The sequence below is a fragment of the Poromitra crassiceps genome, assembly GCF_964638095.1.
Source record: "Poromitra crassiceps genome assembly, chromosome: 10".
Taxonomy (NCBI): Eukaryota; Metazoa; Chordata; class Actinopteri; order Beryciformes; family Melamphaidae; genus Poromitra; species Poromitra crassiceps.
Window position 1 is genome coordinate 20,923,791 of NC_139631.1, and position 16,556 is coordinate 20,940,346.

General features: G+C 42.7%; 2 protein-coding genes across 3 annotated transcripts; one reads left to right on the top strand and one right to left on the bottom strand.

Moving 5' to 3' along the window:
* Positions 1-2,778: 2,778 nt before the first annotated feature.
* Positions 2,779-9,864, bottom strand: svopa (SV2 related protein a; the record flags this gene model as incomplete). Its single annotated transcript, XM_083644579.1, has 16 exons — positions 2,779-2,991; positions 3,100-3,189; positions 4,105-4,186; positions 4,297-4,408; positions 4,542-4,646; positions 5,007-5,077; positions 5,298-5,371; positions 6,027-6,155; positions 6,257-6,382; positions 6,497-6,560; positions 6,641-6,765; positions 7,292-7,363; positions 7,735-7,833; positions 7,946-8,031; positions 8,178-8,329; positions 9,830-9,864. 16 exons carry the CDS (start codon positions 9,862-9,864, stop codon positions 2,779-2,781), a joined length of 1,635 nt encoding a protein of 544 aa, XP_083500705.1.
* A 1,008-nt stretch (positions 9,865-10,872) lies between these two features.
* Positions 10,873-16,307, top strand: usp30 (ubiquitin specific peptidase 30). 2 transcript variants are annotated; one of them, XM_083644573.1, is made up of 13 exons: positions 10,873-10,960; positions 11,628-11,737; positions 11,989-12,162; positions 12,268-12,371; positions 12,496-12,594; positions 13,182-13,227; positions 13,313-13,407; positions 13,491-13,550; positions 13,730-13,816; positions 14,030-14,110; positions 14,449-14,671; positions 14,797-14,905; positions 15,006-16,307. In XM_083644573.1, exons 1-13 carry the CDS (start codon positions 10,893-10,895, stop codon positions 15,256-15,258), a joined length of 1,509 nt encoding a protein of 502 aa, XP_083500699.1. In that variant the 5' UTR covers positions 10,873-10,892; the 3' UTR covers positions 15,259-16,307. The 2 variants fall into 2 exon arrangements, with proteins under 2 accessions (XP_083500699.1, XP_083500700.1); XM_083644574.1 differs by having other exon boundaries at positions 14,479-14,671.
* Positions 16,308-16,556: the final 249 nt, after the last annotated feature.

Consider the following 16,556-nt stretch of genomic DNA (forward strand, 5'->3'; position numbering starts at 1 on the left):
TGTTTATGTGCGCACATCACCAAGGTCTTTGTTCAAATAGAGTGCTGAAAATACACAAATATTTTCAGACTTTTGTAATTCCTAACACTTCCACTTCTTAAACTCACATAATATGTGTATATTGCACCTTTCTGGTCATTCATGTGCAAACTGGATTTTACATGAAACATTATTAGCCTACTTGAACACAGGAAATTACAATGCTTTAAGACAGAATAAAAACATGAAGCACTGACACATGTCATCTCATTGACTGCCTTGATAATGAATGTCTGCCTTCACAGTAGTGCATCTTAAGTGAAGTAGCCCCAGACCTTATTTAATCTCATGGTCTGATGATTACTTTGATGATGTGGCACTGCACTTAACTCCAGCAATGTACTTCTAATAAAACTGAGTTAATAATTAGTGCATTAAGAGAGGCAATTTGTGTGCACAAGATAATGATCTTTCTTACTTATTATCTCTCTATCTCAACGCCATGAGCAGTTGTTCCATAAGATAAAGGGTGAGTAAGGACGTTTTCAGACCTGATAGTCCGTTTTTCAGCTGGTTCGCTTCACCAGCCAAAACTCAAACATGACTGACAGGGTTGTCAACCCTCCCACATTGTCTACAGTCTAGGATAGTCTCCCGGGATGGAAAAAAAACATTCCCAGAGATTTTTAGACTGCTGAAATTCTAAGAATGCGTGTGTGCGCTGGGTACTTTGTATGTCAGGTGCAGGTGGTATTTGGCATTGCGTAATGGTGACAGTGTGTGTGTGTGTGTGTGTGTGTGTGTGTGTGTGTGGGTGTGTGTGTGTGTGTGTGTGTGAGAGAGACAGAGGGAGGGAGAGCAACAGCAGCGAAAACCTGAATGGTATCTGAACAGACCTTCATTCAAACTAATTTCTAAACAGATTTGCGTCAATCAAATTTGCCTGTAATCCACAAAGTAATCCATCCTGTAATTCATCAATTCCCTGTGCCAGCCATGCTTCTCTCACCAGTCAATCAAGGCCAAGACCCAAAATGCAATGTTCAGGCTGCTGTGTGTTGCCATGTGGCAATAACAAGCGGTAATTTGGCTCCATCCAAACCCTCGCAACTTTGCCTATAGTAGGCCTATCATGGAGAAGCATATGAACGCCTGTCAAGAATAAAATAACAATAAATAATGAAGACGCTGCAATCAGACAATCTTGTCACAGAAGAAAGCTATACTGTAGCTCTGATGAGACCCCGACTTGTTGGCATTTGCCATACAAGACCAGGGAGGTAAGTTGGTCCAGTCCAAACTCCAGATGATTGCAATGATGCAAAAATTCCCAAAAGTTAATCGATGCAGTTTCACCAGTCACCAAAACAGGATGTGAAGAATGAAGATGTTTTACCGCGGTGCTGGACCAGTGGTCCTGCCAGGGTCATGAGATGGAAAAGTCAGGACAGTCACTCACTCACTCACTCACTCATGGATGTTTAGTGAGTTTAGGAAAACGACCATAGCTTGGGATAGTAAGGTGCTAGAGATTCAGGATTCGAGGGGTGCGTAGGAATGGTGGCTAGGGGGTTATGTGTGGTTTTGGGGGTGGGGGGCATAGGGATAGGAAGGTGCTAGACGGGATTCGAGGGGTGGGTAGGATTAGTGGCTAGGGGATATGGGTGGTGTTGGGGGGGGTGAGGGAGAAAAGTGCTGCGGTCTAAAAAGTTTGTGCTTGTTAGCAGGTAAAATGGTTCTTCTCAGCCCATTACGCACAGCGCAGCTGGCTACTAACCAAATGTGCAATATCTTGCAGTTGGGTCAGATCGAGGTCGGATCACGTTATCACCACAAATGAACCGTACCAGAGTTCTTTTGGAACCGGACCGATACCACCTCTTCAACAAGGTCTCGGTCCGGTTGTTTTGGTGTGCACCCGAGTGCGATTGCTGCATTCACACCTGCCCAAACCAATCGCACCAAAGGGGAAAACAAACCACAGTTCGATTCAACCGAACTAAACAAGGCAGGTGTGAAAACGACCTTAGTCTCTCTCAATTAAGTGAATAGGACCATTGTTTTAAGACTTTTTGAAAAGAAGTAAGTTGTCTGAAGCTACATTTTCAACCTCCTATCTAACACTTTTACGCTCTTCATTCACTCACTTCACTTTTCTCACAACATGAAAGTGGTGTTGTGAAATAAATCTATCTTAACACCACAGGAGGATTCAAATACTACACTTGAAATGTCAGTCTGTCTAGAAGGCTTCACAAGCTTCACACTGTGAATGTGAATGTCTTCTTTGAATTGATGTTGTCCATGTCTTTGTCCTGTTTGTTGTCAAATCTGTTTACAGTAACTTTTGTGTGCTTTATTTGTGTGATTTTATTGTTTTTATATGTACTTTGATTGTTTTTATTGTTCTCATATATGATTTGTTGTTGATATATACTGTAACTTTCGTGTGCTATTATTGTTTGTATATCTACTGTAATCAGGGCTTTCCTCTCAATGGCCCTCCCCGTTTAAAAAAAGATAATAATGCCACCGTTCAATGTGTTATGTTGATCTGATGGAGCTCATTATAATAATGCTACAGTTCAATTTGTTAATGTTGTTCTGGTGGAGCTCATTTGGTCTTTCTAATCACTCAGGGTGTGGTTATCATACACTGGCAAAAACATGACAGTAATGGTGGCTGAAGTACAGTGACATACTGTAGTTTCAAAAACACTGTGCTGGCTGGCTCTCTGACGCCACTATGGTGCATATACTGAAGAGTCATACGCCTCTCTGTCATACCCCAGCCTGTCGTCAGTCCTGGGAGCCCGAGCTGGAGCCGGGCGTTCCCTCTGGTCTGCGGGACGAGGCGCGGCCCGTCATCTCCTGACCCCACTCCCGGTGGCTGGACTCCTGCAGTCCCCGGCCCGTGGTCTCGATGGGCAGAGCGCAGGAGGCGAAGGCAGCTAGCAGGCAGCAGCAGCAGTACACAGAGAGCGTCAGGTACACAGAGGACTCCAGCATCACCTGCATGACGAGGGCCAGCAGCAAAGACATAAGAGGACCTTCCTATTCCATTGTGTTTTTGTACAGTATTGAAAGGAGGAAATTTGATAGATGGAGGCTTGGTGTTACCTGGGCAACAAAAGGTGTAATAAGGGCTCCGACTCGGGCCATTCCACTACTTGTTCCAAGACCTAAAGCCCTGGTCGCTGTTGGGTAGACCTGCAGAGGTTCACAAAACACTGAGGAGATAGCCTTGTCCCGCCCTCAGCTCCCTTTATTCAGCTGATTGGCTGAGATCATCCTCGACTACTGCATTTAACAACAGAATGACGCTTATAAATCTTTACTCTAGTTGGATAGATGTAGTACATTACCTACGATCAGAAGTGGAGACTCAAGTTACCTAACTGGGACTCAAGTCAGACTCAAGTCACTTTTTTTAATTGCTTGAGACTGGACTTTATGCATGAAGAGAACACTTGGGACTTGAGTTCTAGTGACTCAGGACTCGATTTTGACTTTTACTTTGATGACTTGAAAATGTTTCTAAATTATTTACAAAAGAGCTTGTGTTTGCATAAAATAATGACTGACGGCGCAAACACACTGCCGCACGTAAATGAATCTCGAGCAGGAGCCTGGCCATTCCCACCAAGAAGCGGTCTGTTTTCCTCCATGCCGGTCACGAGTTGTACTGACTTCCACACAATCGCTCGTGGCTCGTGTCAAAAATAGACCAGACACGGAAACTATGGCTGCAGGCCGCGAGCCGCCCGTGCCACGCCGTGGCCGGTGTGAACAAGGACGTGGAAATGAAACTGCCTGCGCTTCCAGACGCTTCACATCGCTCCTGCATCGCTTCCGTTTCCAGTGTGCTTGCGCCATGGGACTGAAAGTTATGAGATTAGTACTATTAAAACAACGACACTGAAAAACCATCGATTTTGAAGATAGTTTTCCTTTAGGTATTAATTGATACTGGACTCTTGATTTGTTCTAACTTGACTGGTGTTCTACATTTAGACTTCAGACTGGTATTAATGATATGGACTTGACTTGGTAATGTAGAGTCGTGACATGACTTGAGACTTGTGCCTCAAGACCTGAGACTGACTTGAAACATGACAACCGTACCTCTGGAGTGTACACATAGGCAGCCTGGAATCCTCCTGCAATGAATGCCCTGGCGATGAATATCAACACCGTCATGGGCGTCCTGTAACAGAGAAACCAACAGCAAAACTCTTATTGGCATAAATGGTGGGTACACTATTTCACAAGTGAGTTTTACAAAAAAAAATGCATTCTGACTCTGGTCCACCTTACCTCCCAATGCAAGCATAGAGTGGAATAATGCATAGAGAGAAGATGAAGAAACACAATGCCATGGTCTTCCTCCTTCCCAAACGGTCAATAGCCCACAATGTCACCAGCAGTCCTATGCAACATAAACTTAATCAACAAAGTTCCCAAGATTGCATGTATCACAAAGTTCATCACAAGTGTAAATTATAAAAATATTATATTGAAAATAAATCAGTTGACCCAGTGATGATTTTACTGAAGTGTACCTGGGAATTCAGATAAGGTGGTCCACAGCAGGTCCTTATAGTCGTCAGAGTTCAGGGCTTTACACTCCAAGCTGCATCGGGGCTCCATCTTATTACCTTTGGACACTAGAGGGGGCAATAACAAACCGTTTACACAACACAGCACAGGCTGGCTCTGCAGATGCATCTGCATCACTTTTAGAGACAAACATCCAAATCTGTGTGCATAAAAATGTAACATTGTATTGTTACAGTGATTCACCGAAGCACACCTTATTTGAGGTTTTTATGCAAACACATGGGTCGCTAACAGCACGTCCCATTTCAGTTTGAACTATTTTATTCAAACATTTGACTGTATTGTGAGGCAGAACAGTCCAATAGGTTATCCGTGTTTTGTTTTCAGCCTACAAAGTGAAAGTGGGTGTCTTTGAGTTTGTGCGGTGGTGTTATGTACATGTGAGTGGAGCAGTGACTCGCCTCCACATGCACCGCCCTCTTGGAAAAGCTCTGTGGTGAGCAGCACCAGTCCGTAGTAGGAGAAGGCATTGGAGAACCTGAGGAGACAGAGACACAACAATCTGTGGATCTTCACAGGACAAAGTTAAAAAGATAGTTAAAAAGATCATAATGAGCAATTTAAAATAAAAGTCAGAAGAACACGCTTTGGTAGATAAGAAATATATACAAATACATAAGAAATACATTGGCAGCTATTAACAATGAAATCTATTCACAGTTGGGGATATGACTGTGATATAATTAGTGCTCGTTTACCAAATAAACCACAGCAGAATTGTGGTCCAGCGAAAGTGTGGTGAAAACAAGTCTCGAATCTTCCCACGATCCTCCTAATCCAAAAACAGACAGATTCAACAACAAAGAAGAGATTCAACAAAGAACACATTAATATGCAAATGACAAATTGAGAGAAGCGGTTAGGGCTCGTACATAAACAAATGTATGAATTATGTCAAACGAAACTCCTGTATAACCAATCAGGCCTGCAAAATAATTGGTTCACCCCAAACTCCTTTGTCTGAACTGTACAACCGGTCAGTAATCAGGAAAGCCACCCTGATCAAGCAGGACCCCTCTCACCCCCTCCACCAATCCTTCCAGCTCCTTCCATCAGGTCCACGCTATAAAGTCCCACTGGCCCGGAAACCAGAAAAACACATACAAAAGAATCCTTCATCCTTTCAAACAACTTAAACTAGGCACTGCACTTTGCACTGCACATGGCACTTTGACCTGTTTTAACACTGATGCTAACAGTTGTGCTTTTATTGTGTGTGTGTGTGTGTGTGTGTGTGTGTGTGTGTGTGTGTGTGTGTGTGTGTGTGTGTGTGTGTGTGTGTGTGTGTGTGTGTGTGTGTGTGTGTGTGTGTTTTCAACATGTCGTTGAATGTGCACTTTTGAGCCTTGTCAAAAGGAACATGTCTGTTACTTGTGATGACAGACAATAAAGCTACAATCTCACATCCCTTTATAAATAGGCTGTACCTGTCTAGCAGCGATGAGTTTTCCCAGTGGCATGGGCGCTCCGTTCTCTGTGGCGATGCGCTTCAAGGTGGCCAGAGCTTTCTCCTGGTTCCCCGTCAGCACGTCGTATCGAGCGCTCTCTGGTAGCCACTGTTCCCCAACAAAATGATGACATGTCAGTTATTTTGATACTGCTGTAATTGTTAATACGGGAATACTTAAACTGGAACTACTGATATCTTAATACTCACAAAACACAGGATAGCAAAGATGAAGAGAGGAATGGTAGAAAGGCCGAGCAGCCAACGCCACCCCAGAGTGGGCATTACCAGGATTGCTAAAAGCACCTCAAACACCGTGCCGAGCGCCCAAAAGATCTGTGAGGGAACAGCAATTGACACAGTGGGGAAGTGGATATTGAAGATACAAGGCATGCGGTGCTGTGGCTGGACGGATGACCAACGGATGGCATTGTAACAGGTCCTCTGTACCTCTATCAGCAAGATGCATGTAGCTCTGGACCTCATGGGCAGAAACTCAGCATAAAGAGTCACCCTTGTGAGGACAGACACATCGGTTAGTCCCAAACTCACATCATTATATTTTCAGAGGGAGGAAAGACGGGGGGTGCTTACGACTGCGGGGCTCCTCCGATGCCGAAGCCCACCAGAGCGCGGAGGAAGAGGATCCAGCCGTATACGGGTGCAAAAGCACTCATGAGGCCGTAGAACATGGTCCACAACACACTCATTTTCAGGCCCTGCAGGCACAGAGCGTCAAAACACAACAAGCTGCTAAATCAATCACTGTGATCGAATATTTCACTTCAGGAGAACCTTTTCATTTCTCACCACTTATAGCCCCCTACGAGATTATGAATGATCCACCACTAATGTCTCCCCTCCTGTATCTGTAGTGATGTTACTCACTTGCTTCTATTTTGAAACCTAAAAGCAAAGCTACAAACTACAGACATATGTCATTTCATTACATTTTGTCTTCTGAGTCAAAGTTTTCAATTATGTATAATGCTATTTGCCTTTATGTATTTAAAGAGCATGGAAAACAATCCTGAACACTGGAGCTGCCGACGATGGAGGTTAATTGTTTGACCAATTAATAAAACTGCTTATGTGTATTCATCATTTTTAATTCGTCACTTTCCATAGTATGAACCCTGAGGGGTGTCACAGACAGTCAGTAGCTACATCATGCCATGTGGTCTACTTCTATCCAATAGAAATCCTCTTCCTGTCAAACAGAGGCATTAGTACAACAATACTTACTGTCTTCCTGCCGTACTTGTCAGATATGTTTCCCCAAAGGGAGGAGCTGATCATCATTCCAATAAACACTGCCTGCAGTAAAAAATAAAAAATAAAAAAATGTTGAACTAATGCCTGATAGCGTCACTGCAATTTGCATAATTTCATGCATATTTTCAAAATGAACTGTTCTGTACACCTTTATTTGAGAGAGCTACTGATAGCCACTGAGGATGAAATTTTAATCTGAGTGATATCTTTTGACAGACAATGAAACTAGTTCCCATTTTTACATGTTGTTTATAATATAATCAGAACAAGAGCACCCCCCCCGCCCCCATATTCTTGTCACTGTTCCAGACAAGCACTTATTTCAAAACAATTTGCAAGCACTTCATCAACATCTATCAGAACAACACAGCACTACAAACAGGAGCACTTTGTGGATGTGAACGAGCCATTACCGACGTAAGTAGTGCCACCTCCAGGCTTGGCAGTCTCCATTCACAGTGGAGCTGTGGGGCTAAGATGCTGAGGAGCATCATCTCCATGGCATCGGCCATCTGAATAAAGCACAGTCAGGAGAGAAAATACATTAGTATTCACTGAAAGAAATGCACACACAGACATGGTGTCCCACAAATTGACATATTTTCACTAAAGTGTGGCTCTCACCCAGGCCAGACCAGTAAGGACGGAGAGTTTCCATTGAAACGTCCCAAAGCCTATGGCCTCTACAGCATCTTCCACCATGAATGTGTCTGAAGGGATGAGAAATATGAAAACCTTGAAAGCCAAGTGCAAGAAGGTATCATTTGAAAAAGTGTCCTACATCAGGGATAGAAAACAACATGGAGTTTCGAGCTTGGGTAGGGATGCAAAGACATTGTCTGAGGAAGAAATGTACCATCAGTCGGATTAGCAAACTCCCGGGGAACTGGCGCTCCATCTGCGAGCGCCACAGACTCCAGATCAACGCCCACCCCGACGTCCCGCTCTCGAGTCTCACCGTCATCCTCGGAGCGCGCGCTCTCACCTGTGCGACGGAACTTGACAACACTGACAGAAACAAAGACACGCAGGAGGATTTAAAGGTCCAACCGTCTAACTGGTCAAAGAACTGCCAGAAGGTTCATATCAAGGCAAAACTGAGTGCAAATAAGAATCAGAGGCTGTTGCCTTGGTGAAATGTGTTGTATTTTGTGAAAGGGTGGCGATATCCTCCTATACGTGAATCATGTCAGGCCAATTGTTCTGCACATCAATCTTCACCCCTTGGCAAGCTCACAAGGCTACCCACCCAAAGACACATGTCGTCTAAAGATGTATTGTATGTATTTATGTTGCTGTTGCCGTTGTCTTATGTTGACTGGCCCCATTTTTTAAAATGTTTTCTTAGAGGTATGTATTTTATAGCAGAGATTGTGAGAATAACAATGTCTCAACTTTTGTTAAAGTCAGTATTTGCAGTATTTGAGATACAATAGCACTATTGTAGCATCAATTAGCTTGAAATGCAGAGGTGCTGTGCTGAGGGGTTAGGGTGTACACTTAGCCTACTTGTACTGTAAACTGGTATCCATGTTTTACTTGTATTGTTTTTACATCTTGTGTATGTGATACTATGTGGTTTTATGCTTGCTGCAATACAAATCGCCCTTTGGGGATAATTAATAAACTTTGAAAATGGAGGATATAGTCTCCTCGCACTGGTTGATAATAGAAGGCTTGTTGAGGATGAACCACAGTGGAGGGAACTTGGAGACTGACAGTGATGTCTTAATCGCTGTAATTAAAGAAAGACTTGCCATGGGAAGTACTGAAGATCATCCTGTGAGATGTCTAAAAATATCTGTCTTGTACTCTAAGCCAATGTGATTGTCTGTGAAGGGAAATGCACAACGAATACGTAACTATCCAGAAATATTGTAGCAATGCCTTGTTTATCCAGCCAATTGTTGCTCATTTTAATAGCCTACATTTGGGAGTGGATTGCTATATGTCCATGTATACTTTCAATTATTTGATTAATACAACATTTAATTGGGAAATTCGATATGTCATCATGTTCATATTTCTTTTCTGTTGGCAAAAACAAAATCCTTCTGACACCCAGGCTACATGTCAGTCAAGGACAGCCTTTAGCCTAGCCCTAGTGCATGCATGCATAGGTTTGAAATAATCACGTTACAAATATGTAAACACCCGCATATTATAAATGCACCTGCATATTATAAATAAATTATAATCAAAGAAACCTTGTCGCCCCTTATGAAAATGCTATGACTGTAAACAAACTGCACAGTCAGTGCCTCAACACCATAGTTTTGTTCATTTATTTTAAACTTTGAGCATTTTCAGATAATCTACCTGGGTGGATATCCCTGCATGTTATATCTGTCTACCTCTGGTGCTTTCTTAAATGATCTACAGTAATCACACACAATGTCTGTCTCTCTGTCTGTCTGTCTGTCGGAGGGCGACCGTCGGGCTCGGCCAAACAAGGCTGTCGTGATGAATGACAGCAAAAGGCGTGTGTGAGCAGCAGAGGTTACTCACGGCAGTTGTCTCAGTTGGAACAGATCATCGTCCATTTTGGTGTTTATCGGCTGGCGTTGTGTTTTGCCTCATCGCCATCACAATACATTATCCCAAGAAGCAGCGATTTCAGCACCAGGGAGAGCGACCTGCTCCGGGTGTTGTCAGCTGACAGCCAATGGGAGGCTTCGCTGCCCGAGTCACAGCACGGAGCGCACGGATAGGATCTGGGTGGGACTCTGGGACTGCTGATCAGTTCCACATTCCACGCATGGATAATAATCACCACCCACGATTAGCCGTTCAAATGTTTTAAGAAGTAATGAGACATTACCGTGTGCAAGGTGGGCGCCCTTAATTGTATCTATGCCCAAAATAACACAATTTGGTCTGCTGCTGCTTATTATCATTTCTACGCAGTAGGCTAGTAGTGTTTCTACACCGCCTCCAAACAGGTTGTGCAAGTATTCATTCATAGGGGACATTCAATTAAATGTGAAGTGAAAATAAAGTGTAGACATATTTTGATTAAATTGATATTTAGACCATGCTCATATAGAAAAAAAACATAATAAAAATGTACTGTTTTGGGGGAAAGGGCTTTGAATAGCCTATATGTTTCCTGGCATAGATAACAAATGAATCTGTTAAAAAAAAATGCAGTATAATTATTATTCTGTAATCATTCATATTCAACATTTAGACTGGAATTTCAACTCTGATATGATTGCTCCCCCACCCCTCAAATTCTTTTTTTGATTTGATTAAAATATGTATTTTAATTTCTATATGAATGACAATTAACTTCTAACAGACACCATTTGTGGGCACACTGGGTGGTAGGGGCCAGGTACATTCGGTAATCCGTTCAGTTTGATTTCACTGCAAGTTGTTTCACGCATGGTTTCACGTAGTGCTAATCTACAGCTCTGACAACTACTTTGTAAAGAACTACGGTTCCTATGGTTCCGCGTGCAGGTCGGAATGCAAACTGCGAACACCTCGGTACGCCTTTTTATTGGTCCGGGCTGAAATAAAAAACAAACAAACAAAAGACGGGGTTCCGTTGGGCAAAGACAACAGCATGTTGTGGTGCCGACCAGAAACCTCTGACAAGCTTGTTGGGGAGTTCCTCGGTACTGGACCAGTCAGGTAAAATCTCCCTCCTGGCAAACAACAAGCAAACGTTAGTAAGCTTGTACTTGGGAAGGAGTGAATCGGACCACTACTACACTGTCGTGCACTGAACCCGGAACGTGCGCAGACAAGAAACATCCCGTTAGCAATGACGCTAACGCTAGCTAACGTCACTAGCTAACATAGTTGCTAAGACGAGTCTGAGGTTCATGACCTGGCGTCGTAAGTTCTAGTAGTGTTACCTACGCTAATTTTGGCTGTTTAATAGATAATTAAATCTAGCTAACTTGGCCACCAGGGGTTATGATGCAAGAATCTTGGCTCAATCAGACGTGTCAGCTCCTCTTTTTTTTTAACCACAGATCTGTGGATTAATTGGATCAGGAATCATATCACTAATGTTAACGTTAGCCCCGACAGCACATTTCATAAAATAACAACGATTTGATCTCACAGTGAAACCGGTTTTCTAAGTCTGAAATTAAACGCTGCTGTCGGTGAATCAACCAGATTTTAAGTTAATGTTACTGATTCACTTGGTTTTCTTGTGCGACAGGGTAGCTCACAGTTTAGGTCATATAGACTCTCAGTAGTAGATATGAGGAATTTCTCATCCGCCTTGAGAGGTTGCTCTATAGACCATCTGAGCTTGTGCCAAATATGCTCATTATTGTCTTTTCAGAAGCAAGATGATAAAAAACTGGGGTGTCATAGGTGGGATAGCTGCTGCCATTGCAGCTGGAGTTTACGTTCTGTGGGGCCCAATTACAGAGCGAAAGAAGAGGAAGAGAGGTAAGGATTAGCATAATTAGCATAGCATAATTAGCGTAACCGCTTGATCATGTACAATATGTTGGCTATAGACTGTTTCAACTTGACAACATAAACAATCTAAAATTGCCCTAGCCCTACTTCCTGTTGCAGTGTTTGATAATCAGTAACTGACCGGAAATAAACTTGAGTCCAAACTGTTCCCTAGCAACATAATTCCAGGGAAACTGTCAGTAATGCGGTCACTTACAAAGGCTCTTCTTTCCCTGCAGGTATGGTTCCAGGCCTGCTGAACCTGGGCAACACTTGCTTCCTGAACTCTTTGCTCCAGGGCCTGGCAGCATGTCCTTCCTTCATCAGGTGGCTTCAGACATTTTCAAGTCTGTCTGAGGACAAGCCGTGTAAAGACAACCAGCTGTCCAGGACTCTCCTCCAGCTCCTCAAAGGTGTGTAAACCCAGTCTTTTTTAATATGAGCTAGTAGACACCTAAAGTTGATTCTGGGTCTTTCACATGGGCATTGGGCACTGCTGATATAAATGCTCTGCACAGCCCTCTCCAGGGACGACCCAGGGGAGGAGGATGTGCTTGATGCTGGTTGCTTGCTGGACGTTCTCAGACTCTACCGGTGGCACATCAACTCGTTTGAAGAGCAGGTAGGTCAATAATGGTGTACAATGTTTTTTTTTAATGTTATGTCTCATAATGTGTAGTGCTAAAATTATGCATTTTATTCAGGTCTCAACAGCTGTATATTTCTCTCTGTTTGCCCATTCTTAGGATGCCCATGAACTTTTTCACGTCCTTACATCTTCTTTGGAGGAGGAGCGGGATCGTCAACCCAAAGTCACCCACTTGTTTGACATGCAGTCGCTCGAGGCAAGTCGCCCTCTCTGCTTTCATTATTTCTATTAAAGACTGTGTACAAATATGTCCTGAAGACAGATGCCTTCTGTTTGCTCTACACTGCAGTTTTCTTGACATAAATGTATAATCTATAGGGAGTACAGGACACAGCAGGAGCCCTGCACACAGCTGTACAATGTGTTGCTCAGTAGCTGGTGGATACTGCTGTGCGCTTGTGCACTTGGTTCGCTGTAACATTTGGTGCAGGAAACTGACCTTACTCATATTTGACAAATATGTCCCAATTATTTTTTTCATGCAAAGAAAAACTGCATGGAAATAAGTAATTACTGAATGTAATGTAGTCTCATCTCTCCAGTTAATGTTTAAAAGTTGTTTCTCTGAGAAGAGGTGGAGTGCAGAACATATCGGAGGGCATGTGGGTTCTGTCAAGATGTGTGCACTTGTTCATTTTGATCCAAATTCTGCTTTCTGCTGTTTTGAACAACCGTCTTTAGTATGTCAACCGTGGCCCGTTTCCTACAAGTGTGAGTAATGAATACTATGGCCCTGCATGCCCGTTTATTCTGTTTTTCTTTTTCTTTATTTTTATATCCTAGAGTCTCCCTGAACTAGATGAGAAAACTATGACTTGCAGAATTCGAGGTAAGGAGACAGAGAAATAATTTTGCTGTGGAATATCACACCGGAGAGAATTACATTTCAGCAAGATACATGTTTCTTTTTGCAGCCCCTCTTCATCCAATACCAAGCCCTTGGAAGTTTCAACATCCTTTTCACGGCCGGTTAACAAGCAACATGTCATGCAAGCGCTGTGAGCAACAAGTGAGTTTGTTTAGGCTACGGAACTGAATAGTAAGTTAATTTGTGTGTTGTCTTCTCACCCTAACCTTTAATCCTTTTTGTAGAGTCCTGTGCGATATGACTCATTCGAGAGCCTGTCTCTGTCTATCCCCTCACCTCAGTGGGTAAGCAAAATCGCCAATACTGAGCAGTACAATAAAAGTAGTAAAGAAAGAGACTAAAAACATATTGTGGTGAAGCACAGTTATCATAGTACATATATCTGCTTAATATGAACAGCTTCTAAATGTTGTCGTTTCTAATGTGAACTGTATATCATAATCTAATGGATATTTGTCCTTAGGGTCGGCCTGTCTCTCTAGATCAATGTCTTCAGCATTTCATCTCCTCAGAAACCATTAAAGAAGTGGAGTGTGAAAACTGCACCAAGGTACGTCTCTTGCATTACCAGCATCTTGCCTTATAACAAATCAAGTGATTGCTTAAATTTTTTTAAATAAAAAAATGTATAGAAAATGGACGGAACTATTAGCAGTAGTAGGTAACTTCAATCTCCAATTATATGCATTGGTGTACATCAGAAAGGTCTGTATGTGTTTATTTTCAGATATAGATTTTGCTCATTTTGTTCATTTCTCCTCAGCTTCAACAAGGCTCCTTAGGGATTGGGCCGGTCCAGCAAAGCCAGAGGACAACATTTATCAAGCAGCTTAAACTGGGAAAAGTAATTATCGTTTATGTTCAACATTGTGTTTTTATTTAGTGACTAACATCTTCTCAAGTTATTAATAATCAGTAAAGAAAGTGGTGCGCAATCTGAGCACAGCGGAACCTTGTTTATTGAAACCGATTGGGAAGACATTCAGGAGAATGAAATGTTTGGAATTCTATACATGTTGCCCAGACCAAAGCTTCTCCTTATTCCTCAATAACAACTTTTGTAAAACTCTCAGTACTATTGTGTCCATTCAATAGAAAACCTGTTGGAAGTCTGAGAGTTGGACAAACACAACTATATTACAGCCATTTAGTCAATGCCAGTCTGATGTCTGTCCCTTCTAGCTCCCCCAGTGCCTCTGCATCCATTTGCAGAGACTGACGTGGTCCAGCGAAGGAACCCCCATCAAGAGGCAGGAGCATGTGCACTTCACAGAGTTCTTGTCCATGGACCGCTACAAGCACAATGCCACCATCCAGAGGATTCAGCAGATGAAGTGTGTTCCCAAGCTGCTGAAGGCAGAGAGCGCTGAGGAGGGCGGGGACAAGCCCACCCCCAACGGCACCGGTATGATGCATCTGCGAACACTGACTGTTGTATATATCGTTTTGCTTTACAGTTATTACTATTTTTATGCATTCCTTTATTTTAGCAACTTAGCTATTCATTCTTCTCAACATGTTTTTTGCCAGATGCTGGGCACCATAACAACAACAAACCTCTGTCCAATGGAACCTGCTCATCTGTGTTTCTCCACTCTCCTGGTGTGAGCCCCCAGCTCAGCTTTGCATACAACTACAGGTAAACCGCCTTTAAACCAGCAGATCCTGAAGGTAGTACACATACACTATCAAGCTATTCAGTTTTCATGAGTTTATGTATGTCTTCTTTCCCCCCTCAGTTCCTCAGAATATCTTTTCCAGCTCATGGCGGTGCTGGTCCACCATGGCGACATGCACTCAGGACATTTTGTCACGTATCGCCGCAGCCCTTCCTCGCCTCGCAGTCCCTCACCCTTCAACTCCCAGTGGCTTTGGGTGTCGGACGACTCGGTTCGTAAAGCCAGCCTGCAGGAGGCGCTGTCTTCCAACGCCTACCTGCTCTTCTATGAGAGGGTCAGAAGATTCAGCCCCGCCTGGCGGTCAGAGGAGTAGCCCGGGTGGGGGGTTTCAGCCTAGAGCCTGACTATCCTCCCTGCTTCCCACTCACACTCGGTTTGTGTGCCAGTTAGCAGCAGATGGATGGTGACTTTGTGACAATGAGACTGCCAAGAGGAGAGTCATTATAGACAAAGTCATCATAGAGACAATATTGCATCAGGGTTTGTAGCAAGATGCTAACGGTCAGCCGGTTATCCGTTCTGATGCTAATTTCATGAATGGATACTTTGCCTGTGGCTCAGATGCAGAGTAGGAGGCTCTTGATCCCAAAGATTGTGGACCTGCAGGACTTTAATTTAAACATCTTTGATCATATAAGTTAATTGACTGTTTCTACCATCTAGCATTTGGATTCTACTGTACATTTCAGAGGTAGTTGATTGTGACTTCTTGGACTTGAGTTGTTTCAAGTTATTACAAGTCAAATGTGTATCATTTTCCTCAGCTCTTGTCCTCTATAATTTGCCTAATCATTCCCATACTGCAGTATGTGTAAATTGTATTTGAAATAATTTCCCAATTTACATTGTTCATAAGCTGCTAAATTTTATATTTTTCTATGTTTCAAATAAACCATATGTCATAACTTGCATAGCTGCTGCACAGTTGAGGTCAAAGTGCCATATTGTCTCTGATGCTTAAGATTTTTAACACATGCTGTAAACCTAATGTGAACATACATCAAAGACTGTTTTAGCCCAGAATGAGAATGTGGATGCATTACCGCCATTTGGTACAATGGCAATATTTACAATTAGTTAATTCAACAAGGCAGTTTAATTGATCGTTATATTGCCTAACTGCTGTTGTCGAAGACTCTAGCCTCTGAAGTTAAGGAGAGTGACAGCATGTCTTGGCATGACGTTATCCTCAATAGTTGTATGTAACAGATACTGCCGTTTCACCTCTCGATTCAAATTAGAATTTGGCCTGGTTCAAGCTCTTGTTAGTGTTTGCTGATCAATTTGCACTAATGTATATTTATGTGAGATTGTGTGTATTTGTGTGCAATCTGTAAAGAAGGTGATTGTTTTCAGGTACAAAATAAAACTATAAACGCACACTTGTACAGTTTTCTAAATCAAGGAATATTTGCTGAAGATGTGCACTTTATAAATCCACTATGTTGCCAGTTATTAGACACTTTATTATACACTTAAAATTGCAGTGATTGCATTTCAAGCCATGAAATGCATTGCATAAACAGGGCATCAGTAAAGTTCTGTTTGAAAAACAATATGACTACGACAATGGGAAAAATCGCTTATGAGCTGAACTCCTAGCCTGGGTGA

Coding starts and splice junctions, on each gene's coding strand:
- usp30 (XM_083644573.1), top strand. CDS start 10,893: ATGTTGTGGTGCCGACCAGAAACCTCTGACAAGCTTGTTGGGGAGTTC. Junction 13,551..13,729: donor CTATCCCCTCACCTCAGTGG/GTAAGCAAAATC, acceptor ATTTGTCCTTAG/GGTCGGCCTGTCTCTCTAGA. Junction 14,111..14,448: donor AGCAGCTTAAACTGGGAAAA/GTAATTATCGTT, acceptor TGTCCCTTCTAG/CTCCCCCAGTGCCTCTGCAT.